This window comes from Carcharodon carcharias, chromosome 15 (assembly GCF_017639515.1).
Source record: "Carcharodon carcharias isolate sCarCar2 chromosome 15, sCarCar2.pri, whole genome shotgun sequence".
Classification (NCBI taxonomy): domain Eukaryota; kingdom Metazoa; phylum Chordata; class Chondrichthyes; order Lamniformes; family Lamnidae; genus Carcharodon; species Carcharodon carcharias.
This window is the reverse complement of record NC_054481.1, coordinates 14,364,307-14,391,515: the sequence shown is the minus strand read 5'-3', so window position 1 is coordinate 14,391,515 and position 27,209 is coordinate 14,364,307. Positions and strand designations below refer to the sequence as shown.

The 27,209-nt window shown below is 43.4% G+C and overlaps 1 protein-coding gene across 1 annotated transcript in view; it reads right to left on the bottom strand.

Annotated features, from left to right (window-relative positions):
• The window catches only part of grin2aa (glutamate receptor, ionotropic, N-methyl D-aspartate 2A, a), a 376,984-nt gene that overhangs the window by 39,255 nt on the left and 310,520 nt on the right, over positions 1-27,209 (bottom strand). Inside the window, exon 10 of the mRNA XM_041206490.1 lies at positions 1,294-1,481. Coding sequence (XP_041062424.1) covers positions 1,294-1,481 — 188 coding nt within the window. The remainder of the gene's footprint in view (positions 1-1,293; positions 1,482-27,209) is intronic.

Sequence of the window (27,209 nt, the reverse complement as noted above, 5' to 3'; positions counted from 1 at the left end):
ATCATGGAAGGATACCTCCTAGATAAGCATGTGAAATGACTTCTCAAAGAAATTTTTTTTCTAAATCGACAGTGAAAGAAATGCTTCACGTAGATTGTACACAAACACATCAAAGCAAAATAAACATCTCCTCCAATTGCTTGAATAATGAGTTATTAAATTTTCTGAGGAACAAATTCCACTATATTTGGCACCCAAACCCCATTTCCACTGCTTCACTGGCAGGGAGCAGACTTAAAAAAATTGCTAAACAAAGAGATTGCTACTTTTTTTTTAAACTGTCTGGCGCCTATTGCCTTTCAATCACTTCTATCAAAATCCCATGTAAAATGGAAACATGCAAATCTGTCATGACAGCAGAGTGAAAAAAATCTCCCATATGTATGCACAGCATCACAGTCCTGAAAGGATTAGCCAATCTAATCTAAATCAATTCAAATGATCATACATCTGATTAAAATTCATTTTATGGCTCCCTCAGTCCATAAATCAAAGTCTATAAAAGAGATTCAATTTGGCATACAGTAACTGGAAAAGAATCAATTTATCTTTCAAAATATTCCACATTTTATTTGTTTAATCTCAAAAGAGGTTCAGATTCTAAATGTAATACAACAGTGTAACACCAGAACATGAAGATGATAGGATGCAGAGTTGGAGGACTTGGTGCAATTTGGGAGCAGACTGTATACCAAAAAGCCAATATACTGTGGACACTGGCAATCTGGAATAAAAACAGAAAATGCTGGAAACACTCAGCAGTCAGGCAGCATCTGTGCAGAAAGGAAGGTAGGGTTAACACTTCAAGACTTATGACCTTTTGTCAGAACCCATCCTCTCAGCTGTCAGAGTAAGTGGATAAAGAAAGGGGATGAAAACACAAAAAGCTGGAAACTTACTCTAAACATCCCTATTTAAAGAACAAAATATAAAATGGGAGAAGATTCAAAATTCCACAACAGTGTATCTCTTTATTAAGTTATTTTTTAAAAAATCCTATCTGAAAACCTTACTTCATGTTTCCATGGCTTTGACAGATTTTGTGCCAACTTTTTCATTATAAATTAAGTCCAAATTTATGATGGAAACTGCCTTTATAAGCTTGTGACGTTAGAATTACACTCACTCGCCTTCGTTTTGCATCTAAGTCCTCAACCGGTACCACAGAGAAATCTCTTCTAAATTAAGTTTCAGGAACTACATGATAATGGAGAATTTAACTAGAAGAGAAAAAATAAATGTGTAAATTCAACAGAAAGTCCTAAGTTAATGGATAACATAAAGCATCCATACCATCACCAACAAATTGCAGGAGAGCCAGGTCAATCTGACGTTTCCAAGGTGAGCTTTTCTGCAAAGCTATTCCATAACCAGTGGTCGAGAAGACATATCCACTGCCAATTGTTACAAGCTTGCAGCCTTCATCTCTTCCTGCCATGTAATTGAGCACTGCCGCATCATATATGAATGCATCCAACTTTCTAAAATAAAATAAATAAAATTACTGAAACAGCATTGCCAGATTTTACAGGAGGAACTTCCTGCAAGAAACATTCATGCATCATCAACAAAATTTGAAAGCACTTCCCAGCATGTAAAGAAAAGTACCTGTGTATGTCACTGTAAAACCGGACAAAGTTGAACTTGCAATGTGCAGAATTTTTTGCATTGTTAAGAGGTGGTTTTGGCTGATTGCATTCTACTTATATTTGCAAAAGTATCAGAGTGCTTTTAACACTATTTCAGTACATTCTTGACAGTGTTGGATAACTCTTATGGGATAAAACTCCTTTTAGCATAGATTGTGGGACTGCGCCCAGAGGACAGCATGCATGGTGTTCCAGTCAGTCGTTATTTCACAAAGTTTATCCTTAGAAGCATTTGTGTAGCAGCATTACTTTGAAAATTATGGGCTGAATTTCCCCCCTGACGGGGGGGTTGTGTGGGGCGGGCACGAACCCGATCAGAGCCCCCGATTGGGACACACCGCCATTTTACATGGACAGGCCAATTAAGGCCTGCCGAGCGTGACGCTCGCCCGGAAGCGCTGAGCACTCCCTGTGCGGGTGAAGGTGGGGGGGTTCCCTTCGCTCTTTTGCGCATACTTGTGAATGAGCGCAGACATCTCCCTGAGGCACAGAGGTGCCTCAGGGAGATCGGTTTGACGTGTGTAAATTTAAATAAAGGGAAATAAAAACGTTTAAAACATGTCGCCTCATGTGACACTGTCACATGAGTTGGGACATGTGAAAGAATTATTTTAAAAATTTTTATTGACTTTTAAAACATTTCATGAAACCTTATCCCACCCGTGGATGAGGTTTCATGAAAAATATGAAGGCTGCCTGGGCTCTTCGCCAGCCCGTCAATCTTAAGATTGGACTGGCAGCTCAGCTAATTGAATTAATTACTATTTAAATGGCCTTAAGAGTTCAACGGGCGCGCAGCTGACTCGGCTGCGTGCCCGCTGAACTGAAAATCTAAATAATGCGCAATGATGTTGGGACACCCACCCAACATCACCGCACGTCATTTTACACATCAGCGAGCAGGCCCCGCCCCCGCTTGCCAACCGGTGAATTCTGCCCCATGTTAGAGAGTTGTAAATTTGAGGGCATCCAATACCCTTATGGTATTATGGTAACTTTAAATCAGCTTCACACTCAAAGCAGCCAAGTAAAATAATTATTTGATTAGTTCATCAAACTCTACTGTAAAATGGCTGTGATACTTCACATGGTGAAATCCAAGTTCTAAATTAACCATGTCATTATTCTGAGATGTTGCACTAGTAGCTTCATAAGAATGGCCCAGAGTGACTGGTCTTTGTATCCCTCAATAATGACTTGGTTGAAATTAGCAAATTAAAATATTTATAATACATTAACAATCTTACAAAATATTGCTAAGCATCCACAGGACAGAAAAAGGCCATTCCAAAAGGTGCATACTAGTGTTTATGCCCCATACGAATCTCTTCCCAACTGTTTCATCTAACCTCATCAACATATCCCTCCATAATTTACGCTGTCATGTGCTTATCTAGCTTCACCTTGAATGCGCCTATGTTCACTACTCCTGTGGTAGCAAGTTCCACATTGAAAGCACATTCTTGGTAAAGGAGTTTCTACTGAATTCTCCATTGGATTTATCAGTGACTATCTTATATATATCGCCGCTCGTTCTGGTCTTGCCCGTAAATGAAATCATCTTCCCTATGTCAACTCTGTCAAACCATTTCATACGGTGGAATTGTCCAAGATTTGCACTGTGCAAAGGGTTGAGGTCTCTCTGTACACAATCCCTCCATATGGCTGCTCAACTCTCAAAACAACTAAAAAGGCAAATGGAATGTTGATCCACACCAAGGAGTTTCAAATACATCCTTTTGCTATGCATTCCTATCATAACTACAGGTGTAGTCTTGTAGAGGCGATGGGTGTTTCAACCCTGTACCACCTGTTTCTGAGGCGGCCTGCCACATATTGTGCCAATCAGGCACTTAACAGGTCAGCTGTAGGCCTTTCCCTGGGATTAAGGATCCTGGGGGTGGGTCCTGCCTACCATGAGCTATCAGCCAATCAGAGGTTGGTAGCTCTTCTGTACTCAGCAGTGCCACCCGTGGGACTTAGCCACAGGTGAGTGATGGCAGGAGGGGAGATCATGATGTGGGAGTGGCAGGGGAGGGTGTGGTCAGCAGCAGGAGTGATTTTTAGTGAGCCCTGCACCCTTCCTATTGCTGGTTCCCTTGATCAGGTACTGAGTACCTTTGAACAAGGGACAACACCCATCTCTGGAAGCCTGCAAGCAAACATGTCAGGGTTTGCTTGCTGTGCTCCTCACGTGGCAAGTCCCCTGCTGGATTAATATCAGCGGCGGCAGGGTGAGGTGCTTAAATGGGCATTAATCCGTGTGGAGGCAGGATGGCGGGAAAACCCAAGGTCGACCTTGCCATCCCGCCACCTATTGAGGCTCTCAAGTGGCCAATTAATGACCACCTAAAGGCCTCATCCTGACACTGCTGGTATTAATCCAGCTGCAGGGCCTGTCGCCATGCGGCACGAACTGAAGCTATATCTGTGTGGCCAGCTTGTCACCTCCAGGGTGTGGAGAGGGGAGGGGTCTTTCAATCAAAGGCACAGTGCCTGATCAAGGGGCTAGACATGAGGGACTGGGAAGCTGAGACCCACCCCCGCCCTTCCTGCTCACCCACATTCACCCCTCTCCCCGTGACCCCCACTCCATGAAACCAGCTCCCTCACCCCTGCACTCCTGGGACTCCAGTGCTGTGCTCTGGCAGCAGCCACAGTCTCCTCAGTGGCGCTGCTGAGCACAAGAGCTGCTGGTCTCTGACTGGCCGGCAGCTCTCAGCAGGTGACACTTGCACCCAAACCATCTTGACTCCAGGGAAAGGCCCGCCGTTGGCCTCACCACTGCCTGATTGGCTTGTGGTTCGGCAAGCCTTCCCAAAAAGAGGCAGTGCAGGTTTGTCACCAGCTCTCCAGCCGGTAGGCGAGATCCCCCAACACCTCAACAAGGTTCCTCCCAAAATTTCTAAATTGGTCAACTACAGAATAATTAACTATTCAGCTATGTAGACTATAGAATGCAAGAAATAAGCACAATGTATAAAACCTGGGAATTGATTTTTACCCCTCACTGGGGCTGGGAGCAGAGTTGGGCAGGTACTAAAAATAGCGCCACTGGTCAGCGTGCCAATTCCCTGGCTCCATCCTGCCCCAGGCCAGTTCAACGGCAGTGGGATGGCGGGAGAGGAGGCAGGGCCACTCGCCCACAATCAATGAGTATCCAATCAGGCTCGTTAAAGGGCCACAAGGCCATTTAAAGGGGGCTGACTGAGATTTTCCAGTTGGTCTTCAATTTTCTGCAGGTGATTGGGCCAATTAACTGCCTGGTGGTGGCCTGCGGGTGACAGACCAAGGATCCAGGCCCCATGCAGGCACAGAGGCTCTCCCTGCCTTCTTGGGTGCAGCAGCCGCCGCAGACTACCCTCATCTCTTGGCTTGAAAAGCCATTTTTTTATTTAAACTTTTTTAAAAAATGAAGAGAGGGTGCCTCCATTTTGAAGTGCGCTCTCTTTCACTTACCATCTATAGCACCCTGCAGCTACTTTCTAGCTGGAAGTTCTCTGATTGGTCCTTCTTTCAGAGCCCGCCCATCATCCTTAATTGGATGGTGAGCTCACCCTCTGGCAATCAATTGGTTGCTCCAGGGAAAATCACATTCAATGACTGTTTCCCAAACAGTCCAGGCCTCTGACTCCCACGTGAGCCTGAGGGTGGGGTTCAGAAGTCCACAGGGAAAATTTTGCTTTAGCCGTTTAATTAAGACATGGTCGGCCTCTGAAGATGGTTCACACTGGACCTGTCCCTATGATTGACAACACTGTCTTGGATTCAGAACCACATTAGTTTGGAGGGTATAAACAAGGCTTTTGTTGCAATAGGGTGAACATTATGGTCTGATAAAGGCATATCATTTATCTCTGGGCAGAATAAGTCATCTAACCTCAAAACCTGAGGTATTAACAATGAATGACTGAGCTAATTGATTATTCCTTCTGAAAAAAAATTCCAAGGACTTGGCACAAATTGAACTGAATATGGAATAGCATGCAATTATTTCGTAATTTTGTTCCTTGTCAGGTAATATTCAGTTGAAAGTTATTGTGCATCATATTCAGGATATAGTAGTGTGTTTATGTCAACCTTATGTATTGCAATTTCATAATGTGTGGAAATAAAATAAAAATATGAATACTTTATTGATGGATGAAATTTAAATTGAGTTCTAGAATATAAAAAGAAATTATAATATTTTGGTCTTTAGAGGAAAATATTGGGCATCGTATGTTATACTGCACTGAAATTTTCTAATTGGGTATTTGATGCTAAAACAAATCAAAATATACTGTTTACTTATAGTACTAATGTCAGGAAATTTGTTGAACAAATCTCATTAGAGAAAGTATTGATAAGTAGTCACTCGTGTTTTTTTCTTCTTTTGTATGGCACAATGGCAGTAAAATATCTGAAAATTGGGAGAGTTTCTCTCAGTAATTAATGGCTCACCCACAAATCAACTCAGAAATTGCATGTTTTCATCCAGGCATTCCTCTTGATTGCATTAGTGGGCTGTTAATTTCGTGGATCATTAATTTCAGAGATAAACAAGCATACTCCTGGTATTTGGAAAACAGGAAATAATTCTCTTTCCACCCAATCCATTTCCTTTCTGTAATTCACTGGTCTTTGCCTATACAGTACTCTTTGCTGGACTCTCCACATTCTCCTTTGGTGCTGTTGCTTCCACAAGTCTACTGGGAAAAAGACTGAGGAAATAGAATTAGGGCAGAATTGTCTCATCCTGTTGGCGGCGGTCATCATGGTCGATGGGGGAGACAATTTGGCGGGGGGGGCAGAAATCAGTTTCATGTTGGCATAAAAGCATAGTAGGATCATCCAATGGTGTCCACCATGGCGGAATGCAAATCCTGCTGGAGGCTAGCATGAATGCGATTTGCATCCCGGTAATGGGATGCAACATAAGGCCCAACTGGAATCGACCCCCATGCCTGATTTACTGTTACGTCGGTAGGAAAACACGGTCTAGATCTAGTTCCCACCAAGGTGTGTGTTGCTGTGCTGGTGGAGGGTGTGGGTGAGCACTGTGATGGGTTTTCCAGGCTGCTTATTTGCAGCTCTTCAATGGAGGAAGTGTTGTCTTGGCTGGAAGTGAGTATGTGGATGGAGCTGAGGAACTGGCTGGCTGAGTGTGTCAAGCACTTGGCAGAGTTTCCTGTGAAGCAAAGTAGGGATAATTAGCACATGGTAGCAGACTAAAAAACAGGAGAGAAAGCATTCACAGTTGCGTTGCGAGAGGATTGCTGTGGTGCAGGATCATCACGTGGGTGTTCACTGCCGACCTCACCATCGCAGCAGGCATCGCAAGTCAGCGTGTTGGTCCTCAAAGTGAGTGAGGAGCCAAATGTGGGCCACTCCAGGGACCTTTCCTTGCTGTTGTGAGCCAGCTTCTCCTGCATGAAAACAGATAATCTGTGTGAGCAGGACGCATGGCATTGCATGGAATGCTTGTATGGTGAGCGGAGCCATGACGGGATGTGGACACGAGCTTCAGAGTTTATAAGCCTGATGGAGATGTGAGGGTGTGTGTGAGAGTTAGTGGTGTTGCCCTTGAGGTATGAGATCCCTGTGGATGTGTGATGAGTTTGTGAGTGTGTGAGTTGAGAGTGCTGAGGTGGTTGACTTACCCTGGTGGAATGGATGAGAGCATTCATCTTCTTCCTGCACTGGATGGCTGACCTCCTCTGTGCTCCGGTTGCACTGACCGCTGCTGCCATCACCTCCCAGGCTCGATTAGTGACTCTGGTGGACCTCCTGCAGCCAGAGTGGAGGTAGAGGACATCACAGCAGCTTTACACTGCTTCCAGCAGGCACCCCAGAGAGGCGTCACTAAATTTGGAGGCTGCCGTCTTCATTGGTTTTGGGGCCACCTGTTGACTGAAGCAGTCCTGGTCTTGAGACATGAAATAGGCTGCGCTCTGGTGTACTTTAAATATGGCGCCCATAGCGAGGTAGCGCTGAGGTCACAGTGTGGTGGGCAAATCCGAGCCCACCTGGCAGCGATCTGAAGTGTTTCCTGTGAATGCATTATTGACGAGGGCGGACGGACTAGGAGGGATAATATGGCACGAAAACCCGCCATTTCTGTTAGCAGGTAAAACAACCTTTTTCACACCCACTACTGCAATTAGTGCAAATCCGGGACGATTCCACCCATAGAGTAGAAACCTCCATTTAAACAGCTATCACTGGCAGGGAGGTGAAAGGGCAAATAGCTTTCTTCTGTACCATGAATTCTGTAATTTATTCTGTTCTATTTTATTTGGTGTTGCTTCCTCATTTGGGCAGGGGGTGGGGGAAGGAGGTTGTTATTATCTTGTTTACATCAATAGCACACCTAGTTAACAAAATTAAACAGTCTTCTTAAACAACCAGGGTTAACACCCATGCAGTACCACTTTGTGGTGGGCTACTTTAAACTGCTAAGAGCTATATCATGTGACCAAATTTTACATTTCTTAATAGAAATTTCAGTTCAAATTACAGAATGAGGAAGTTATTTTTACAAAACAGGCTATTAGGAGGCAACTTGAGACAAAGACAAAATGAGACATGGTGAAATGTTTGATCATAAATAAATCTAAAATAATAAAGGCTTATATAAGCTCCAGTTAATTTCTTGTGGTGTATAGATGTTTCAAAGTAAAGGAATGACTGAATCCCTTTAAACTGAACTATATACACAGAGTGGAACAAACCATTTGAAAAGATTATTAACGGCTCAATTGTCTGCAATTTTTTGTTGCTCGTCCAACCTTACGGTTGGCGGACAGGCAAATCGGCCAGGGCAGCCTTTACACTTTTCATCAAACCTCATCTACAGATGGCATGAGGTTTCTATGATGAAATAAAATATAAATAAATTTCTGTGGACAGCATTTTCAGTAGCTAAATTTTCAGGTGATTTAGTACGATGCATGGAGACTTTCTTCCGGCTCCTGAAACCTTTATTTTTAATTTTTCAGGTCTTCAGCTCCCTGAAGCAGCTCTCTGCCTGAAGGGAGCATTCTCCCAGTGCTGGCCGCATTGACGTCAACGCCCGCCCTCCTCCTGTCCCCACCCCAGCAGCACTGAGCTTCCCAGCAGGCGCTTTACACTAGCTGGCTGTTAATTGGCCAGTCAGCGTGAAACCGCGGTCAGGGGCCGATTGCGATTGGCAGTCCGTTCCCCATCTGATCCCGGAGCTGCCAATTGCGCCCACCTGCCAACCTAAAAATTCAGGCAACTGCTCATATGTCTTTATAGATATTGGTATTATTGGCCAGACAAGGTGCTGGTCAACTTTACTTATTAAACTTCATTTATCTCTCCACAGTTGCTGCCAGACCTGCTGAATATTTCTAGCATTTTCTGTTTTTATTACTTATCAATGGCTTTAAATTGGGAATTTCCAGTTAGACTTTAAAGCTTTCAGTCCTAAAAAGCATTAATTTGTTTCTCTTCCATTTTGTAGCACAAGTTAAATCTACTTAACATTAGCCACCTAACTTTAATACACCAATGTTAATATATATTTAATAACATTTAAATATAATTCAGGGTCGCTATAGTAAACTGGGGCGCTTGAATGTTAAGAACTTGTCAGGAGTATGTTTTGAAGTCTTTAGTAACCCTTCAGGGCCATGTTTAAAGTTGTTGCCTAAAACGGTCAATACCAGTTAGATTACTCTTTTACTCTTAAGGTACAGGGCCATGTGTGAAGCTAGTGCAATTAGACTACAGCTGGTGTTTTGTGGCATTTTTAGGAGAATGCACACTGCCTTTCATTTACCATCAGGGAATAGTTCAAGAAATCTAAAGATGTGAAGCCATTTGAGATCACAAAGAACAAGAATCCACTTGAGGCCCAAAGCAAAACACAGATATTTTTTGTGACATTATTCACAGAGGGCACAGTTACCAAATAAAAAAATAGAATGAATAATTTTAAGGATACTTTTGGCTTGGATTTTATGATCTGGCAGGAATTCTGCTGGATTGGTGGCAGTGTACTCACTGCACAGACCCTCACCCTCTACCCCAACCACAGCAGATCTTCCAACATCAGGATAATTATAATTTTTACAGTAGATTTTATAGGCCCTTTCCAGCAGTCTGCCTGGGGGTTTGAGGGGGTGAGAAAATATTACCAGGCTATATCTCCTGAGGCTGTCAATATTTTTATTTTTTCACATAGTACACCTTGCTGGTGCAATCTACTTAATTAATCAAATTAGAGTCATAGGGCAGAACGTTACGGTCCTGTTTCGGTGGGGATGGGGCTGTAAAATGCGGCGAGCCATTATAAACCCTATTGACTTCAACAGGAACATAAAATCCCACTGCCATAAAATTCTGCCCACAGAGTCATAGAGGTCTACAGCACAGAAAAAGGCCCTTTGGCCCATCAAGTCTGCACCAGTCAAACAAGTACCTATCTATTCTAATCCCATTTTCCAGCACTAGGCCCATAGTCTGGTATGCCATGGCATCACAAGTGCACATCCAAATACTTCTTAAATGTTATGAGGGTTTCTGCTTCTACCACCCTTTCAGGCAGTGAATTCCAGATTCCCACCACCCTCTGGGTGAAAAAATTCTTCCTCACATCCCCTCTAAACCTCTTGCCCCTTACCTTAAATCTATGCCCCCTGGTTATTGATCCCTCCATCAAGGGGAAAAGTTCCTTCCTGTCTACCCTATCATAATTTTATACATCTCAGTCATGTCCCCCCCCTCCCAATCTCCTCTGCTCCAGGGAAAAAGAACCCTGTCTATCCAATCTCTCCTCATAGCTAAAACTCTCCAGCCCAGGCAACATCCTGGTAAATCTCCTTTGCACTCTCTCTAGTGCAATCACATCCTTCCTATAATGCGGATTCCAGAGCTGCACGCAATACTCTAGCTGTGGCCTAACCAGAGTTTTATACAATTCCAGCATAACCTCCCTGCTCTTATATTCTATGCCTCGGCTAATAAAGGCAAGTATCCCATAAGTCTGCTTAACCACCTTATCTATCTGTCCTGCTACTTTAAGGGACTGGTGGACGTGGACATGCACACCAAGGTCCCTCTGATCCTCTGTACTTCCCAGGGACCTACCATTCATCATGGATTTCCATGCCTTGTTTGTCCTGCCCAAGTGCATTACCACACACTTATCCGGATCAAATTCCATTTGCCACTGATCAGCCCATTTATATCCTCCTGTAATCTAAGGCTATCCTCTCACTATTTACCACCACACCAATTTTCGTGTCATAATTAATTTTTAAATTCTCCTCCATTTCCTTAGCAATGCTGGGTGCATAAGTGGCTCCAGACACCAGGCATTATAAAGAAGTTGATTAAGAGAAAAATCGGAATGAGGATAGTCACATTATTAATATTTCATCTGATGACAGAGTTGCTCCCCTATCTTAGGGTAGTGTCCTAGGGCCGAGCATCTACAGCTGCTTTATCAATGACCTTCCCTCCATCATAAGGTCAGAAGTGGGGATGTTCACTGATGATTACACAATGTTCAACATCATTTCTGACTCCTTAGATATTGAAAAAATGCATGCCCATATGCAGAAAGACCTGGGACAGAATTTTTCAGTCAGCGTGCGGAGGCAGGCCCAACACGCCAATGTGGAAAATGACTCGTGATTATGTCAGGCGTGCGTCCTGACATCATCGCGCAGTCCCACAATATTTTGTTTGGCGGGCTCATGCCAGAGTTGGCTGCGCGCCCGCCGATATGTAAATGGCCTATTAAGGCCATTAAGAAAGCAATTCATGTAAGTAGTAAAACTGCCTGTCCAACCTTAAGATTGGCGGGCAGGCAAAAAGGCCTTACGGCCTTTACGTTTCTTTACGAAACCTCATCCACGAGCGGAATGAGGTTTCCTAAAGCTTTTATTAAATAAATAAAACATTTTCCTGAAATGTAAAAACCTGTCTCATTTCATGTGATACAGTCCTTTTTAAATCCTTTATTTAATTATTTTAATATCCATTCAATCTCCCTGAGGCAGCTCCATGCCTCAAGAGAGTTTGAAATGCTTTTTCGTGCATATGCATAAAAGAGCGCTGGCCCCGAATCTCCCCTTCCCCCGCCTGCACAGGTAGCGCTGAGCCCTACGGTTCGTGTCTTACACTGGGCAGGCCTTAATTGGCCCGCATGCGTAAAATGGCGGCGCGGAGCCAATCATGGGTAGCGATCAGCTCCACGCCCGCCCCTACCTGCTCCCGCCAAGCCCACCCGCCATATGAAAACTTCTGCCCCTGGATAACATTCAGATTTGGGCTGATAAGTGACAAGTAACATTCATGCCACACAAGTGCTACACAATGCCCATCTCCAACAAGAGAGAATCCAATCATCTCCCCTTGACATTCAATGGCACTACCATCACTGAATCCCCAAATAACAACATCCTTGGGGGGAGGGGGGGGTTACCACCGATCAGAAACTTAACTGGAATAGCCATATAAATACTATTGCTACAAGAGTAGATCGGAGGCTGGGTATCCTGCAGTGAGTAACTCACCTCATAACTCCCCAAAGCCTGACCACCATCTACAAGGCACAAGTCAGGAGTGTGATGGAATACTCTCCACTTGTCTGGATGACTGCAGATCTGACAACACTCAAGATCCGACACCATCCAGCACAAAGCAGCCTGCTTGATTGGCATCACCTTCAACATCCACTCCCTCCAGCACTGATGCACAGTGGTACCAGTGTATACCACCTACAAGATGCATTACAGTAACTCAATATGACTCGTTTGACAGCACCTTCAAAACCTGCGACCTCTACCTCTAAAAGGGCAAGGGCAGCCGATGCATGGAAACACCAACACCTGCGAGTTCCCCCCCAAGTCACTCACCATCCTTACTTGAAAATATATCGCCATTCCGTAACTGTCACTGGGTCAAAATCCTAGAACTCCCTCCCTAACAGTACTGTGGGTGTACCTACACTACATGGACTACAGCAGTTCAAGAAGGTGTTTCTCACCACCACCTTCTCAAGTGCAAATATGGATGGGCAATAAACCTGCTGGCATAGGCAGCAACACCCACACCACATGAAAAAGAATTTAAAAGATCTCCATCCCACTCGAAAGTGATCAGAAAAATTGGGACAAAAGTTCAAAATCTGTGTAGGTACCACTATATTTTAGATGGGAAAAGAAATATTTTAGACAAATGTGAGATTTACTTTCCCATATTTCCAGTGAGAGAGCTGATATCTTCTGCCACTACAGTACTCTTCCATAGAACTGTATTGTCCAATGTCCAAGAGTGGTCTTCCCCTCTGGAGACTCTTGCTTGGATTTTCACACCCTCTCTTTCACCCGGACCTTTCCCTGACTGACTCAATTGTGATTACGAAGATACCATATGGAAAATATGACAGTGTATTCTTGAAACTCTCTGCCTCTCTTTCCTCCTTTAAGTCTCTCCTTAAAACCTGCCTTTTTGACCAATCTTTCGATCACCTGCCCTAACATCTCCTTGTGTGGCTCAGTGTCAAATTTTGCCTGATGCAGCTCTTGTAAAACACCTTGGGGAATTTTACTATGTTGGAGGCACCATATAAATTGGATGCCGCAATTAGCACGCCATTATGCTAAAGTCATTGGACTATATCTTTTAAAGTATTTCAAAACACTTGCAAAATTCTATGAATTAAAATGCAAGGTGGGTAGCAAGAAGCATTTTTTAAAATGCGTTGATAGGTGCCACAAGCTGGAATGGTACATTTCATCGTGTAATACCATGCATAGTCACAAAGCATTGTCTGAAAATACTGTAACTTTTAATCCATTGATTATTACTATTTAAAAAAAACTAAGATCTCAGCACCTAACAAGAGCCAGAGTTTGATAAATTAGTTGTCAGTTTATTCAGGCTTGCAGCTAATGTGATTGCCAAGGCTACTGCCAACTTAATTAATTTTTCCTCCAATGTAGGCCAGCTACCAAAGGAATGAAAGATTGTTGGGGAAAAAAGTCCTCTCACTGTTCTTAATAATTAACGACTAATTTCATTAGTTCTTTTGCTTCCAGGGTTGTGATTATTATTTCTTTCCCCTTTAGACAGATAATAATCTTAATAATATTAATATCAGCTGGAGTTCAGAACAAAGGGGCATAACCTTAAAATTAAGCCATTCAGGGGTGATGTCAGGATGCATTGCTTCACACAAAGGATAGTGGAAAACTAGAACTCTTTCACCCAAAAAGCTGTCAAGCCTGGAGGTCAATTATAAACTTCAAAACTGGGATTGATAGATGTTCTTTCTGTCTGCAAAGAATGGGGTCCTGTGCATTATACATGCAAATGCACCACACTGCGAGCTTGAGTGTCCACAATCTACAAGGCATAAGTCAAGGGTGTGATGGAATACTCTCCACTTGCCTGGATGAGTGCAGCTCCAACAATACTCAAGAAGCTTGACATCATCCAGGACAAAGCAACCCACTTAATTGGCACCCCATCCACAAACACTCACTCCCTCCACCACTGACGCACAGTGAAAGCAGTGTGTACCATCTACAAGATACACTGCAGAAACTCACCAAGGCTCCTTAGACAGCACCTTCCAAAACCACAATCATTACCATCTAGAATGACAAGGGTAGCAGATACATGGGAACACCACCACCTGAAACTTCCCCTCCAAGTCACTCACCATCCTGATTTGAAATATATATTCCTCACTGTTGCTGGGTCAAAATCCTGGAACTCCCTCCCTAACAGCACTGTGGGTGTACCTACACCACATGGACTGCAGCAGTTCAAGAAGGCAGCCCACTAGCACCTTCTCAAGGGCATTTAGGGATGGCCAATAAATGATGGCCTAGTCAGCAAAGCCCACATGCCTTGAATGAATTTTTAAAAATCTTAAATTGATTGTCAGCATAACGCAGCATAAAAATTACACTGACAGCCAATTAAAGATTGTCAGTTGGGCTTGCAGTGTGGCACATTTGCATGTACTAGAAGCTACATATATTAATATATAGGGTCCTGTTCTTTGCAGAGAAACAACATGTACACACATTGCGTCTGATTCAACTAAACAAAATAAGTGATAGCCATTCACTGGTTCATTCCTCAGGGCAATGCCTTGACCAATCAGAGTCGTTGCCTGGTTTAAATTTCAAACAATGCTAGGCAGTTAACTGTCAGTCACCATTAACTGGTGCATTCTCCATAGCAATGCCTCTACCAATCTGTGTCCACTTGCCAATCAATCAGCACTCTCTTCTTATATAGTATAAAGTTGTTGCTTCTCCTGACATTGGTATTCTTGTGATTGTCCTGACGAGTGCAGGTTGCAAAGCTTCCACAAAATCTTTTTTCAGCAATACTCAAGTTCTGTACTACCAAAGGTCTAGTGTTTTAATAATGCTAAGTTAGATTTAGCTTTGAAGAATGCAGCGTGCTTTTTTATGCTGCAGAAAAAATGGTGCTTGCTATAGTGTTAATTTGCTCTTATAGCCAATTTATGCAACACTTTACTGGGGTTTTGAAATTGGCTTTTGCTAACTATTGCAATGCCCAAAACTTTCCAAATTGATTTTCAATGAATATACAGCGCAGGTTTACAATGGAGGGCTGGCTACTGCATGTGTTTTCTTTTTCTTTTTATTATTCCTCACGTAGGGATTAATAAAAGACTTGGGATGTTTCAGCAAAATTATGCAGCACTTTCTTCAAGTCTGTAAAAAATTGGACCAGACAGGAAGAAAAATACTCCCACAGGAGACAGGACAACGGAGAGACAGAGAAAATAAAATCAAGGTGCCAGCGAGGAGACATGAGGCTAATTTAAGAAAGGGACATAAATTAAGGCCAGAGGCAGCCAACAGCAATAAAACAGCTGGAGTCAGTGATTCAGGAGGGAGGCAACAGGGGAAAGCAAAATAAGTAAAGGAAATACAACATGAGATAAATTTGTAGAAACCAGAACACAGCAGAGACAAGCTAGGGAGAGTAAAAATGGAGGCTCATAATTGGGCATGAGAGGGATATCAGAGAAAATGTGAATGTGACATGGTAGCAAAGATGTGAGACAGAGTGAAGCAGCAAAATGACAGAAATTAAAATAGATTTGCATCAAGAAGATTGCAAGAGTAGAAAGTGAATAAAGAAACAGAGACACAATTATAGTAATAGAAATAATACAGATAATGAGAAATGAGAAAGACAGAGAAAGAGAGAAACATATATACAGAAGCCTTTAGGGGGTCAGAAAGAAATAAACAAGAATAGTGATAGAAATGAATATAGGCAGGAAGAAACAGAGAGAAACATACAAAGGTAGAGGCACATCTTAATCAATATTAAATATATATTCATTTATTTTAATGAGCACATGTTGTCAAATTTGACAGGCCCTGAGTTCAGTGGTAAATCTGTGATAACCTGTGTGAGGATTTAGAAAATGAATCATTGCTTGTCATCAGTTGCTGCCACTTATCAAGATTTAATGTCTGTTGAAAATGTTAATGTTGGTAAAGAAACAAGTGAGACTTCAGCAGAGCCTCCTCTGTCATGATTTTATTAAGATATATTAAAGATATTTGATTAACTAATGATGTTGAACAATATCATTTGGTTTGAGCTAAAATCTTTCCTGGAATGATGGTGGATACTGTCTTGAGAAGTTGAGAAGGTGATATTATTTGGCTGATTAGGCAATCAAGTGCTCCCATGGAGCACAAATAGAACAATTGTGTGCCCATAGTCTGTGGCTTCTATTAAACCTAATGGATGGAAAATCACAGGGTGCAAGCCTGTGATTATCCATCCTACAGAGTCTGCTGGGTGGATCCTCACCTAGAGAATCCATTCACAGAATCAGCTCTACTAAATACTTGGAATTTATTTTTATAGTCTTTTATATTCTCTTGCCACTTTTTGGTGTGTCAGCTGTGGCTCAGTAGGTAGCACTCTTGCCTCTGCTCACAACAGTCTATAGTCAAGTCCCACTTCAGGGCTTGAACACAAAAATCAAGGCTGATACTCCAGTGCAGTACTGAGGGACTGCTGCACTGTCAGAAGTGCAGTCTTTCAGATGAGCTGTTAAACCATCTGCCATCCCAACTGGATGTAAAAGATCCCATGGCACTAATCGAAAATATGCAGAGTTGTTATACTTGATGTCCTGGCCAACAACATCACAAAAAACAGATGAAATTGTCATTGTCACATTGTTATTTGTGGGACCAAATTGCTGTTTTCGACATCACAACAGTTACTTCACTTCAAAAGTACTTAATTGACCGTAAAGCGCTTTAAAACATTTGCTTGTTGTGAAAAGCGCTGTATAAATGCAGATCTCTGTTTTTGTTTCCTTAGACTTTGACTGTTTGTTCAGGCACTGTTTAAAAATTGTTAATCCCCTGCACCTCACTCAAATCTTACTCAATTGACCATTACTCATGTGTCAGTCTGGATAGTGAGCGTTTGTCCATGAGAGGATATCGCAGCAGAGAACTGATCTTATTCTAATCTAGCATCCACACATGGGCCTCCAGCAATCAGGAGAAAACTAACCAAAGGTCACTAACCCAGATCTTTCCTGGCTGAAATTCAGCCTATTTAGCACCTGGAAGCTGGAGCTATCCTGACCAACAGGGCAAATTTGCTGAACCAGTATGAGTATATCCTTAGGATTACAATCAATATCCCATTCATGAATTTGCTGATAATACTGATTTTTTAAAGATATTTGATGACACGATTTTCATAGATGTTCTAAATGAGTTTAACTTTAATTACTGAGACAGCATATACTCCAGGGTTAGTTTAGACTTTTTTCACAGATTAGATATTCCAAGTAGCTGTGCAGCTAGACTAATATCATGCTGTAATTTTAGAACCCAAGGGTTCTTTATAAGAATCAGTTGAGATGATTCCTCACAGTGCTGTGTGAGTCTTACTGGAGTGTGCTGATGCTTAAAGTTATTAATGATTTCAGTCTATCCCACTTAGCTAACAATTTATCATGTAATACAGTTGAATACTAGCCAAGAAGATGAGATAATGGCTTTATTCTGTAAAGTGCATCTGCACAGAACATAGGATGTTCTCCTTTATCCAACTGGTCCCAATACATAGGAATTTTCCTCATGGTGGAATTTTGATCAGTAATTTCATCTTGAAAGTAAGAAATTGAAAATGCATCTATTTGTAGGATGTAGAAATAGTGAGTTCTACAACTGACCAGATGCTTCTTAATAAATTCAGATGAATGACTAAACACTAGTGGTCACTGAGATTTATGTACTGCATTCTGGGTCTGCAATGCACCACACACCATGGTACAGGACTGCCATTTAACTCAAGCTTAACTGTAGCTGTTTTGAAACTTATGTGGTAAGCTTTCATGTAGAAAAATGCCATCAAGACTGCACAAATGTCTGCAGCACAGGCCTGTTAAACAGTCATGTCACCATTAAGTTGGGCGGAATAAATCCCCTGAATGGGTGAGGGACATCTTATGCCAAAAGCTAAACTCAAATTTTATCAAAGATTTATATAGAACAAGTTTAACATGTCATGGTCCACATGGACAATTCCCCTCCCCACACCTTCCACATTGGCTTCTGGGACAAGTTCATACTGCAGCAGATGGTAAATTATTAGCTTTTCCATAATCTGGGTGGCAGAGCAGGGAGGGGCAATTGGAGACATGACTGCTTTAACAAACACCTCAAGTGGCTCCATTTACAACTTTCACAGAGTGACTTCCAAGAGTCACATTGCCAGAATGGGTCGGAGTGGATATTCTGAAATATTTTTACCCTTTACTTCTCCCAGGGGATCACATGGCTATAGGTAGCGGGCTGGTGGAGCGGAGAAGAATGTTTAGGTATGATGCTCTGGCCTATAAGGTGTGGACAGGCTTGATGGACCTGTTGGTTTCTACCTGCCTTTAACAGGAACATAGCAGTAAGCCATTCAGCCCATCAAGCCTGCTCCGCCATTCAATTAGATCATGGATGATCATCAACCTTAATGCTACTTTCCCACGCTATCCTCATATCCCTTGATGTCATTACTCTCCAGAAGTCTATCGATTTCTGTCTTGAACATGCTCAATGATTGAGCTTTCACAGCCCTCTGGGATAGAGAATTCCAAAGATCCACCACCTTCTGAGTGAAGAAATTCTTACTCATCTGTCTCAAATGGCCTGCCCTTATTCTGGGACTGTGTCTTTTGGTTCTAGACTCACCAGCCAGGGAAAACATCCTATCTACTACATCTTACCTGTCATGCCCTGTAAGAATTTTGTAAGTCCCAATGAGATCACATCTCATTCTTCAAAACTCTAGAGAATACAGGCCCAATTTTTCCTCAATTTCTCTTCATAAGACAATCTGGCCATCCCAAGGATTAGTCTGGCGAACGTCCAATGCACGCCCTCTATGGCAAGAAAATCCTTCCTTAGATAAGGAGACCAAAACTGTACACAATATTGCAGGTGCAGTCTCACCAAGGCTCTATGCAATTACAAGACACCTTTACTCCTGTACTCAAATCCCCTTGCGATGAAGGCCAACATATCATTTGCTTTCTTAACTGCTTGCTGCACCTGCATGATAACCTTTAGTGACTCATTAACAAGGACACCCAGGTTCCTTTGAACATCAACACTTCCCAACCTCTCACCATTTAAGAAATACTCTGCTTTTCTATTTTTTTTTTCCAGCATATTGGATAGCTTCACACTTATTCACATTATATTCCATCTGCCATGTTCTTGCCCATTCACTTGACCTGTCCACATTCCTTTGAAGCCTCCTTGAATCCTCCTTAAAACTTAGATTTCAACCTAGTTTTTTGTCATCAGCAAATTTAGAAATATTACATTTGGTCTCCTCATCCAAATAATTTACAAAGATTATGAACAGTTGTGGCTCTAGCACTGATCCTTGTGGTACCTCACTAATGCCAGCCGGCCATCCTAGGAAGGACCAGTTTATTCTTATTCACTGTTTTGTGTCTTATAACCAATTTTCAATCTATACCAGTATATTAGCTCCAATCCCATGTGCACTAATTTTGTTTACTAATCTCCTGTGTGGGACCTTATCAAAAGCTTTCTAAAAATCCAAATACACCACATGCACTGGTTCTCCTTTATCTATGCTACAAGTAACTTCCTCAAAAAACACCACAGGTTTGTCAAACGTGATTTCCCTTTCATAAGTCCATGTTGACTCTGCCCAATCATATCATTATTTCCCAATTGTCTAGTTATCACATCCTTTAAAATAGATTTGAACATTTTCCCTACTACTGATGTCAAACTAACAGGTCTGTAGTTCTCCGTTTTCTCTCTCCCTCCCTTTTTAAATAGTGGAGTTACATTTGCTACTTTCCACTCTGCAGGAATCTCTCCATAATCTATCTTGAAAGATAACCACCAAAGTATCCATTGTATCGATAGCAACCTCCTTCAAATCTCTGGGATGTGGTTCATCAGGTCCAGGGGATTTATCAACCTTTAATCCAATGAATTTTTCGAGTACTACCTCTTTATTAACACTAGTTTCTTTCAGTTGCTCATTTTCACAAGTCCCTTGGTTCTCTAGTATTTCTGGGAGATTTTCTGTATCTTCCTCTGTGAAGTCAGACACAAAGTAATTGTTTAGTTCCTCCACAATTTCCCTGTTCTCCATTATAAGTTCTCCCGTCTCTGCCTGTAATGGACCCACATGTGCCTTGCTAATCTTTTCCTTTTCACATACCTAAAGAAGTTTTTACAGTCCACCTTTATGTCCCTCGATAGTTTGCATTCATTTTCTCTTTTTCCTTTCTTTATCAGTTTCTTGGTCCTCCTTTGCTGAATTCTAAATTGTTCCCAAACCTCAGGCTTACCACTTTTTTTTGGCAACCTTATAAGCTACTTCCCTTGATCTAATGCAATCTTTAACTTATTTTGTTAACCAAGGCTGATTCACCTTTCCTGTTCCATATATCTGTACGTTTGCAGAAGGCTGTGCCCCTTTAACATGACCTTTACCGCTTTATACCTTAATAATGTCAGATGTTTTCACAACTTCAAACTTCAAGTTCTTCTTGTGATTATTAAGGGTGGAAAAAATCAGGAGACACAAAATCTGAAGTAAAAAAGCAATGCTGAACTTTATGGGCAAGCGACCTGCACCCTCTACCCATAAGCAGTGCTTTGCTTTCATGCATGCTTCATATGTTAATGTAATCTCCTGTACAAGGGAAGTAAGGGAGGAAAATGCAGAAAACGCTGACCATAACCTTCCAATCCGCCCTAGATACTGGCTGGTGCCAGAGGACTAGAGAATTGCAAATGATATACCCTTGTTATAAAAAGCCTATAAGGATAAACCCAGCAACTACAGGCCATTCATTTTCACCTCGGTGGTGGGTGGGGAGCTTTTAGAAACAATAATCCAGGACGAAATTAACAGTCACTTGGACAAATGTGGATTAATGAAAGAAAACCAGAATGGATTTGTCACAGGTAAATCGCATTCAATTAACTTGATTGAGCTTTATGATGAGTTAAAAGAATCGGCAATGTGGTTGATTTGGTGTCTATAGACTTCCAAAAGGCGTTTGACGAAGTGCATCATAAAAGGCTTACCAGTAAAGTTAAAGTCCATTGAATAAAAGGGGTAGTGGTAGCATGGATACAAAATTGGCAAAAGAACAGGAAATGGAGAGCAGTGGTGAACAGTTGCTTTTTGGACCAAAGGAAGGTATACAGTGGAGCTCCCCAGGGGTCAGTATGAGAATCCCTACTTTTCTAGATAGATCACAATGACCTAGATTTGGTGTCCAGGACATAATTTCAAAATTTGCAGATGGCACAAAACTTGAAGATGTAATGGGCACCTGTCCGTCTCAGGAGACGATGGACTGAACCCGAGGTGTATGTCACTTGTGGATTGAACATTGTCCGTGTGGCTGTGGAGGCCAACTCGTGAGTGGCAGTCCTTCCACAGTGGCACAGATGAAAAGCATTGGCCCGAGGTCGACAATGAATTTTCCTTTCGCTGGACTCTCTTTTCCATGATCTAGTCGTTTCTTTTGTCCTCTGCTTTTTCCACAGCTTTCCTAACTGTTTGACTCCAGGATTCTGGTAACAGCGAGGATTTCCCATACATTGATTCCAATCCTGGTCAACTTGAGGTCTTGCTCGCAGACATCCTTGTATCACAGACGTAGGCAACCTTTGGTTTTGTGGCAATAGCAAGCTCATCATGCAGCATAGCTTTGGGAATGCGTCCATCGTCCATTTGGCACATATGACCCAGCCAATGGAGTCACTGCTAACTCAAAGGGGCAAACAGGCTGGGGATCCCTGTACACTGGTGTAGTGAGGATGATGACAAACTTCTAGGGAACATAGGGAGACTGGTGGACTGGGTGGACACATGGCAGATGAAATTAACACAGAGAAGTCTGAAGTGATACATTTTGGTAGGAAGAAAGGGGAAAGTCAATACAAGCTAAAGGATACAACTCTAAAGAGAGTGCAGGAACAGAAAGAGCTGGGGACATATGTGCACAAATCACTGACGGTGGGAAGGTAGGTTGAGAAAATGGTTAAAAAAGCAAATGAGACAAGAGTACAAAAGCAAGGAAGTTATGATGAACCTTTATAAAAACATTGGGTTAGCCACAACTAGCGTATTGTGCCCAATGTGTGCACCACACTTTGGGAATAACGTCATGAAACCAGTTTGCAATTGTCCACTCTGCCCGTCAATGATGGGCTGCATTTCCTGCCATTGGACATCAGGAACCTCATTGTAATACATCTGCATATCATTAGAAGCCCAGCTTGCTGGAATCATCCCCACCCCCCGCCAATGCTGGATCGTCTGAGCACTTCAGCATGATTGCATGCGATATGTTTCACAACTATACATAAACGCCATGCATCTGGCAAGCTGCACTTCACTTGGGACTTCGGGGTTTGTTTGCCAACCTTGCTTCGGGCAGCACTTGTGTCATTAGCACCAGGCTTCACAGACAGCACCACATCATTTTTAGGGGGAGGGGCTCACTGAAAGGTCCCTACCTACCAGACCAGCCATAAGGTGGGGATGGGTTTTCAATAGCTGCATGGCTAGGGCTTACTTGGGAAAGGGAGAGAAGTGGCCTCAGGCAAGGGAAGAGTCTGCTGGGCTAGGGCTGTACTGGGGAAGGGGAGCATGCCAGGGTGTGTGTGGGGACAATGTTGATCTGTGCAAGTGGCCTCAAGATGGTGAGGAGGCAGTCTCCAGAGGAGATGAAGCCCGGTAGAGATGTGAGGGTGTGTGTGAGAGAGTGAGTGGTGATGTCCCTTGAGCTGGCAGTGAGTGAGATGCCAGTGAATGTGTGATGGACTCGAGTGTGTGAGTTTAGAGTGATGAGATGATTGCCTTACCCTGGCTGTATGGATGAGGTAATTCATCCTCTATCTGCATTGGATGGCCAACCTCTGTGCAGCATTATTACTGACCACCACTGCCATCGCTTACTAAGCTGGAGTGGTAATGTTGTTGCCCCTCCTGCGGCCAAAGCGAGAGTAGAGGACATCACGGCGAGCATCCACTGCGTCCAAAAGGCACTCGAGGGATGCATCATTAAACCAGGGGGCTGTAGTCTTCTTGACTTTCAGAGCCATGTCTTTTTTGCAGCAGTCCTGGGCTGGAAGCTCTGAGAAGTATTCAAGTGGCTGCATTTTAAATGTGGTGCCCGGCATGATGGAACGGCAAGGTAACAGCATGGCAGGTGAATCGGAGCCTGCCCACCATCAAAGCAGCGTCTTCCCCGGGAATGCGTGATTAATGAGACGAGATTGGGACGATACAGCATGAAAAGCCGCCATTGCGGCTGGCGGGTAAAACATCCTTTTTCCCATCTGCTACTGCACTTGGTGCAAATCTGGGACAATTCCGTCCTATGTTTTTGTGTGGCAAAGCTATACAATGGGCTGGATTTTCACCGAATCAGAATGACTTGGGAGCCCTTTAAAAATGGTGGGCAGATGCCAATTCCGGGATTCCCGACCCCATTCCCAGCGTTCCTGATTTTTAACAGGGCCTTTTAAGAGTGCAGGTCAGTTCAAGTTGCAAGCCCACACTCTGCACCCCCGATCTGGCCAGCTCCATTGTGGGGATAGGCATGTCCTAGTCCTCCACAATTTTCATGGAATGGGGCCAGCATTTCAAAAAGTCAATGTTCACGGCACCTCAGAGGTGTCATGAACCATGGTCTGCATGAGGGAACCTTTTGAAAGATATGTTCAAAAGATTGTCCTCGTGCCCCCCCGTGCCAAGGTATGACCCCCCCCAAACAAACCTATGGCCCCTACTGACCCTATGCCTAGGTATTCGCCCAAACAAGCTCTATGACCCCTCATGTCCACATGCCAAATTATGTCCCCCATCTACCACTTTTGGCCGTACATGCCCCCATGCCAAGGTGTGCCCCTCATACAAAGCCCCTCATGCTCCCATGCTAAGCTACGCCCCTCAAACAAAGGCTATGGCCGGTCATGCATTCATGCTAATATGCCCCCAAAGAACCTCCATAATCCTCATGCCCCCACCCGCTTTGGTCTTTCATGCCCCCCCTACCAAGAATATCACCCCCCAATCAACCCCTCTGGCCCCTCATTCCCCTATGCCCAGGTATGCTCCCCACTCACTCCCTATAGCCTCTCATGCTCCTCATGCCAAGGTATGCATCTCTAAACAACCACTATGGCCCCTCCTGCACTAAGCTGTGGCACTTCCATGCTCATTCATCCACTGTACACCGCATAAACCGAATGAACTCTATAGTGACAGTAGGATGTGTAAAAAGAGCTTTAAAAAATCAGTCACTCATTGATAATTTTCCACTTCATAAAAAAAAACTCCTTTTTACCACTGCCCAATGAAAGCGGCAATCATACAGGCCCATGAAACTATTAGTAGCTGAAACTTGAAACTCTTTATCTGGTGTAAGTAAACATTGTGAAATTGACAGAAGAGATCAGAGAGCCAGAACTGTCAATCAACTAATGTTTTCCCTTGGGCTCAGGTATTTTAGTACTCTAATGGATTTCTGGGCTCTCAACCAAGCATACATAATGGGGCATGGCTGAAAGCCCAGAAATTCATTCGGCTGTTGAAACACCTGTATCCCAGGGCCAACCTATACATGAGATTTGTGAAAAATTAAGGATTTTTTGACCTATAGTTAGGGGTTGACTTTTACACAAGATCAACTTTAACTTAAGAAGGAATGGTAATTAATGATAGTGGCAGCCTATGCGCTGGTGGAACAGATTAATGAGTTCTGTTATCCAATTTTCCTTGCATTCCCACCCAATTACTCACCAAAAACAGGGATGAAAATTGGCTCCTCAAGGGATTACTGGTGCCTCCAGCATGAGTCAATACCTTCATGTCTGTGTATGCACCTAACCTAGCCTTCGCTAAAGAAACTATATTAAGGCCAAATGCTTTCCAAGTAATTGGCATTTAGCAGGACCCCAGCATAAAACCAAAGCCTTTGGTATTTGAACATTACTCAGCCCTAACATAAAATTCAGGCTTTACTTCAATCGATTAACAATAAAGTTAATTTTATAGAAAGCCGTAGTCATCACATTCCAGACAAACTGGCAATTTGAACTAGTTTGTATGAGGCATGGGACCAGTTTCTGGAATAAACGTATTATTTTAAAAACCACTTTTCAATTCCATACTCTGTCCCATATCTCAATAAATCTAGTCTTAGTAATTATAGATCAGGACAGGGCTATTGTAAGGAATAACCTGCAGCACGTGCCTCATTAGGCAATTTCAAAAAAATTGGCACCTTTTTAAGCAGAGAGAATTTCTCTTAACTGTTCGTCCTCTTTTGTAAGAAGTCTGCTTTTGAAATCAACAGCTTTAAGCATGTCTAGGTGAGCTGTTATACAGTTGAGGAATACAACCTCAGATTAGCAATCTCCAACTTTATCAATGTGGCTTACGTCTGCAGGTCAAGACTGTTCAAACTCACATAACAGCCAAAGAACTCAAGAAGGGAAGCAACAGGCTCTGAATCCCACTGTCACCTAGTCCCATTTATATCGGGCCGAATCTCCTGAGGATTGCCACGTCGGTCCTATTTTTTTACACGGAGCTCCATATTTCTCTACATGAATGCCTGTTCTCAGAGTCTTTCTTTGTAGCACAGGAGCATTGAGGGGAAGCCAAGTCACGTCTGTTTTTTACAGCACTAGTATTTTATTAAGTGTTCATTCAATAACATATTGAAAAGCTTTAGGACACTTGACAAAAGCTTTTTAGTGCGTTAATGAACGATTTTGAGTGAGGTAAGTGGGTAGGGTGGCAGGCTGGTAGAGTGGTAGGGTGAGTAGGGTGGTGAATGGTAGGGTGGTGAGTGGTAGGGGTGAGTAGGGTGATGAGTGGCAGGGTGGGTAGGGTAGTAAGTGACAGGGTGGGTAAGGTGGCAGGGTAGGTAGGGATGTGGGCAGCAGGTGGCAGGGTGGTAATGGCAGGTAGGGTGGCGAGGTCAGGCCGGGGAAGTCAGTGGGTTGGTTGGAGGGAGTCAAAGGATCACAGCGGAGTTAGAAGGCTGGGACGGGGTGGGGTTGGGGAGTGGGAGGATCGGGGGGTAGTGGTCAGAAGGTTGCTGGGAGTCGGAGGGTCCGTGAGAGACAGAGGAATGGGCAAGTCAGAGTGTCGGGGGAGTCGGAGGGGGAGTCAGAGGGATGGGGTCAGAGGGTCGAGGGGGTTGGAGGGTCAGGGGAGTCGGGGATAGTCGGAGGGTCAGGGAGGAGTCAGTGAGTCAGGGGGACACAAAGGGTCGGAGCATCAGAGAGACATGGGGCTGTTGGGGGGGGTCAGAGAGGGAGTCGGGGTGGGGTGTCAGGGGATCAGTGGGGAGTCGGGGTTGCGGGGGGGGGGGTGTCAGTTGTATAGAATGAAGCTGTTTGTGCCAATGTCCTGTGTCAGCTCTTTGAAAGTGCTATCCATTTAGTCCCACTCATTTGCTCTTTCCTCACGGGCAGGATTTCCCAGTCTGCGTGTGTTTGTACTGGGGGGGGGGGGTGGGGTGCGGGAGCCGCATGTCGACATGTAAAATGACGCGGAATGACATCGGACAGAACTTGTTATCATCCCACGTCATTTCAATTTTCAGGTCAGCGGGGGTGCAGCCAAATCAGCTGTGCGCATGCCGACCTGTCAATGGCCAAGTGAGGCCATTTAAAAAGTCATTGCAGTAGTTAAAGGACCTGCCGGGATGAGGTTTCATGTAGGTTTTTAAAAGTTTAATAAAAGTTTAGCTAAAAGTGATGGACATGTCCCAACTCATGTGACAGTGTCGCATGAGGGGACATGTCAGGGAAATTTTATTTTTCTATTTTTAACATTTTTGAATTTGGCGCTGATCTCCCTGAGGCAGCACTTAGTGCATGCACAAAGGAGCGCACTCTCGGCTTAGGGAATCCTCCCCCCGCCTGCACAGGGAGCGCATAGTGCTTCCTGGCGGACGTCACACTGGGTGGGCCTTAATTGGAC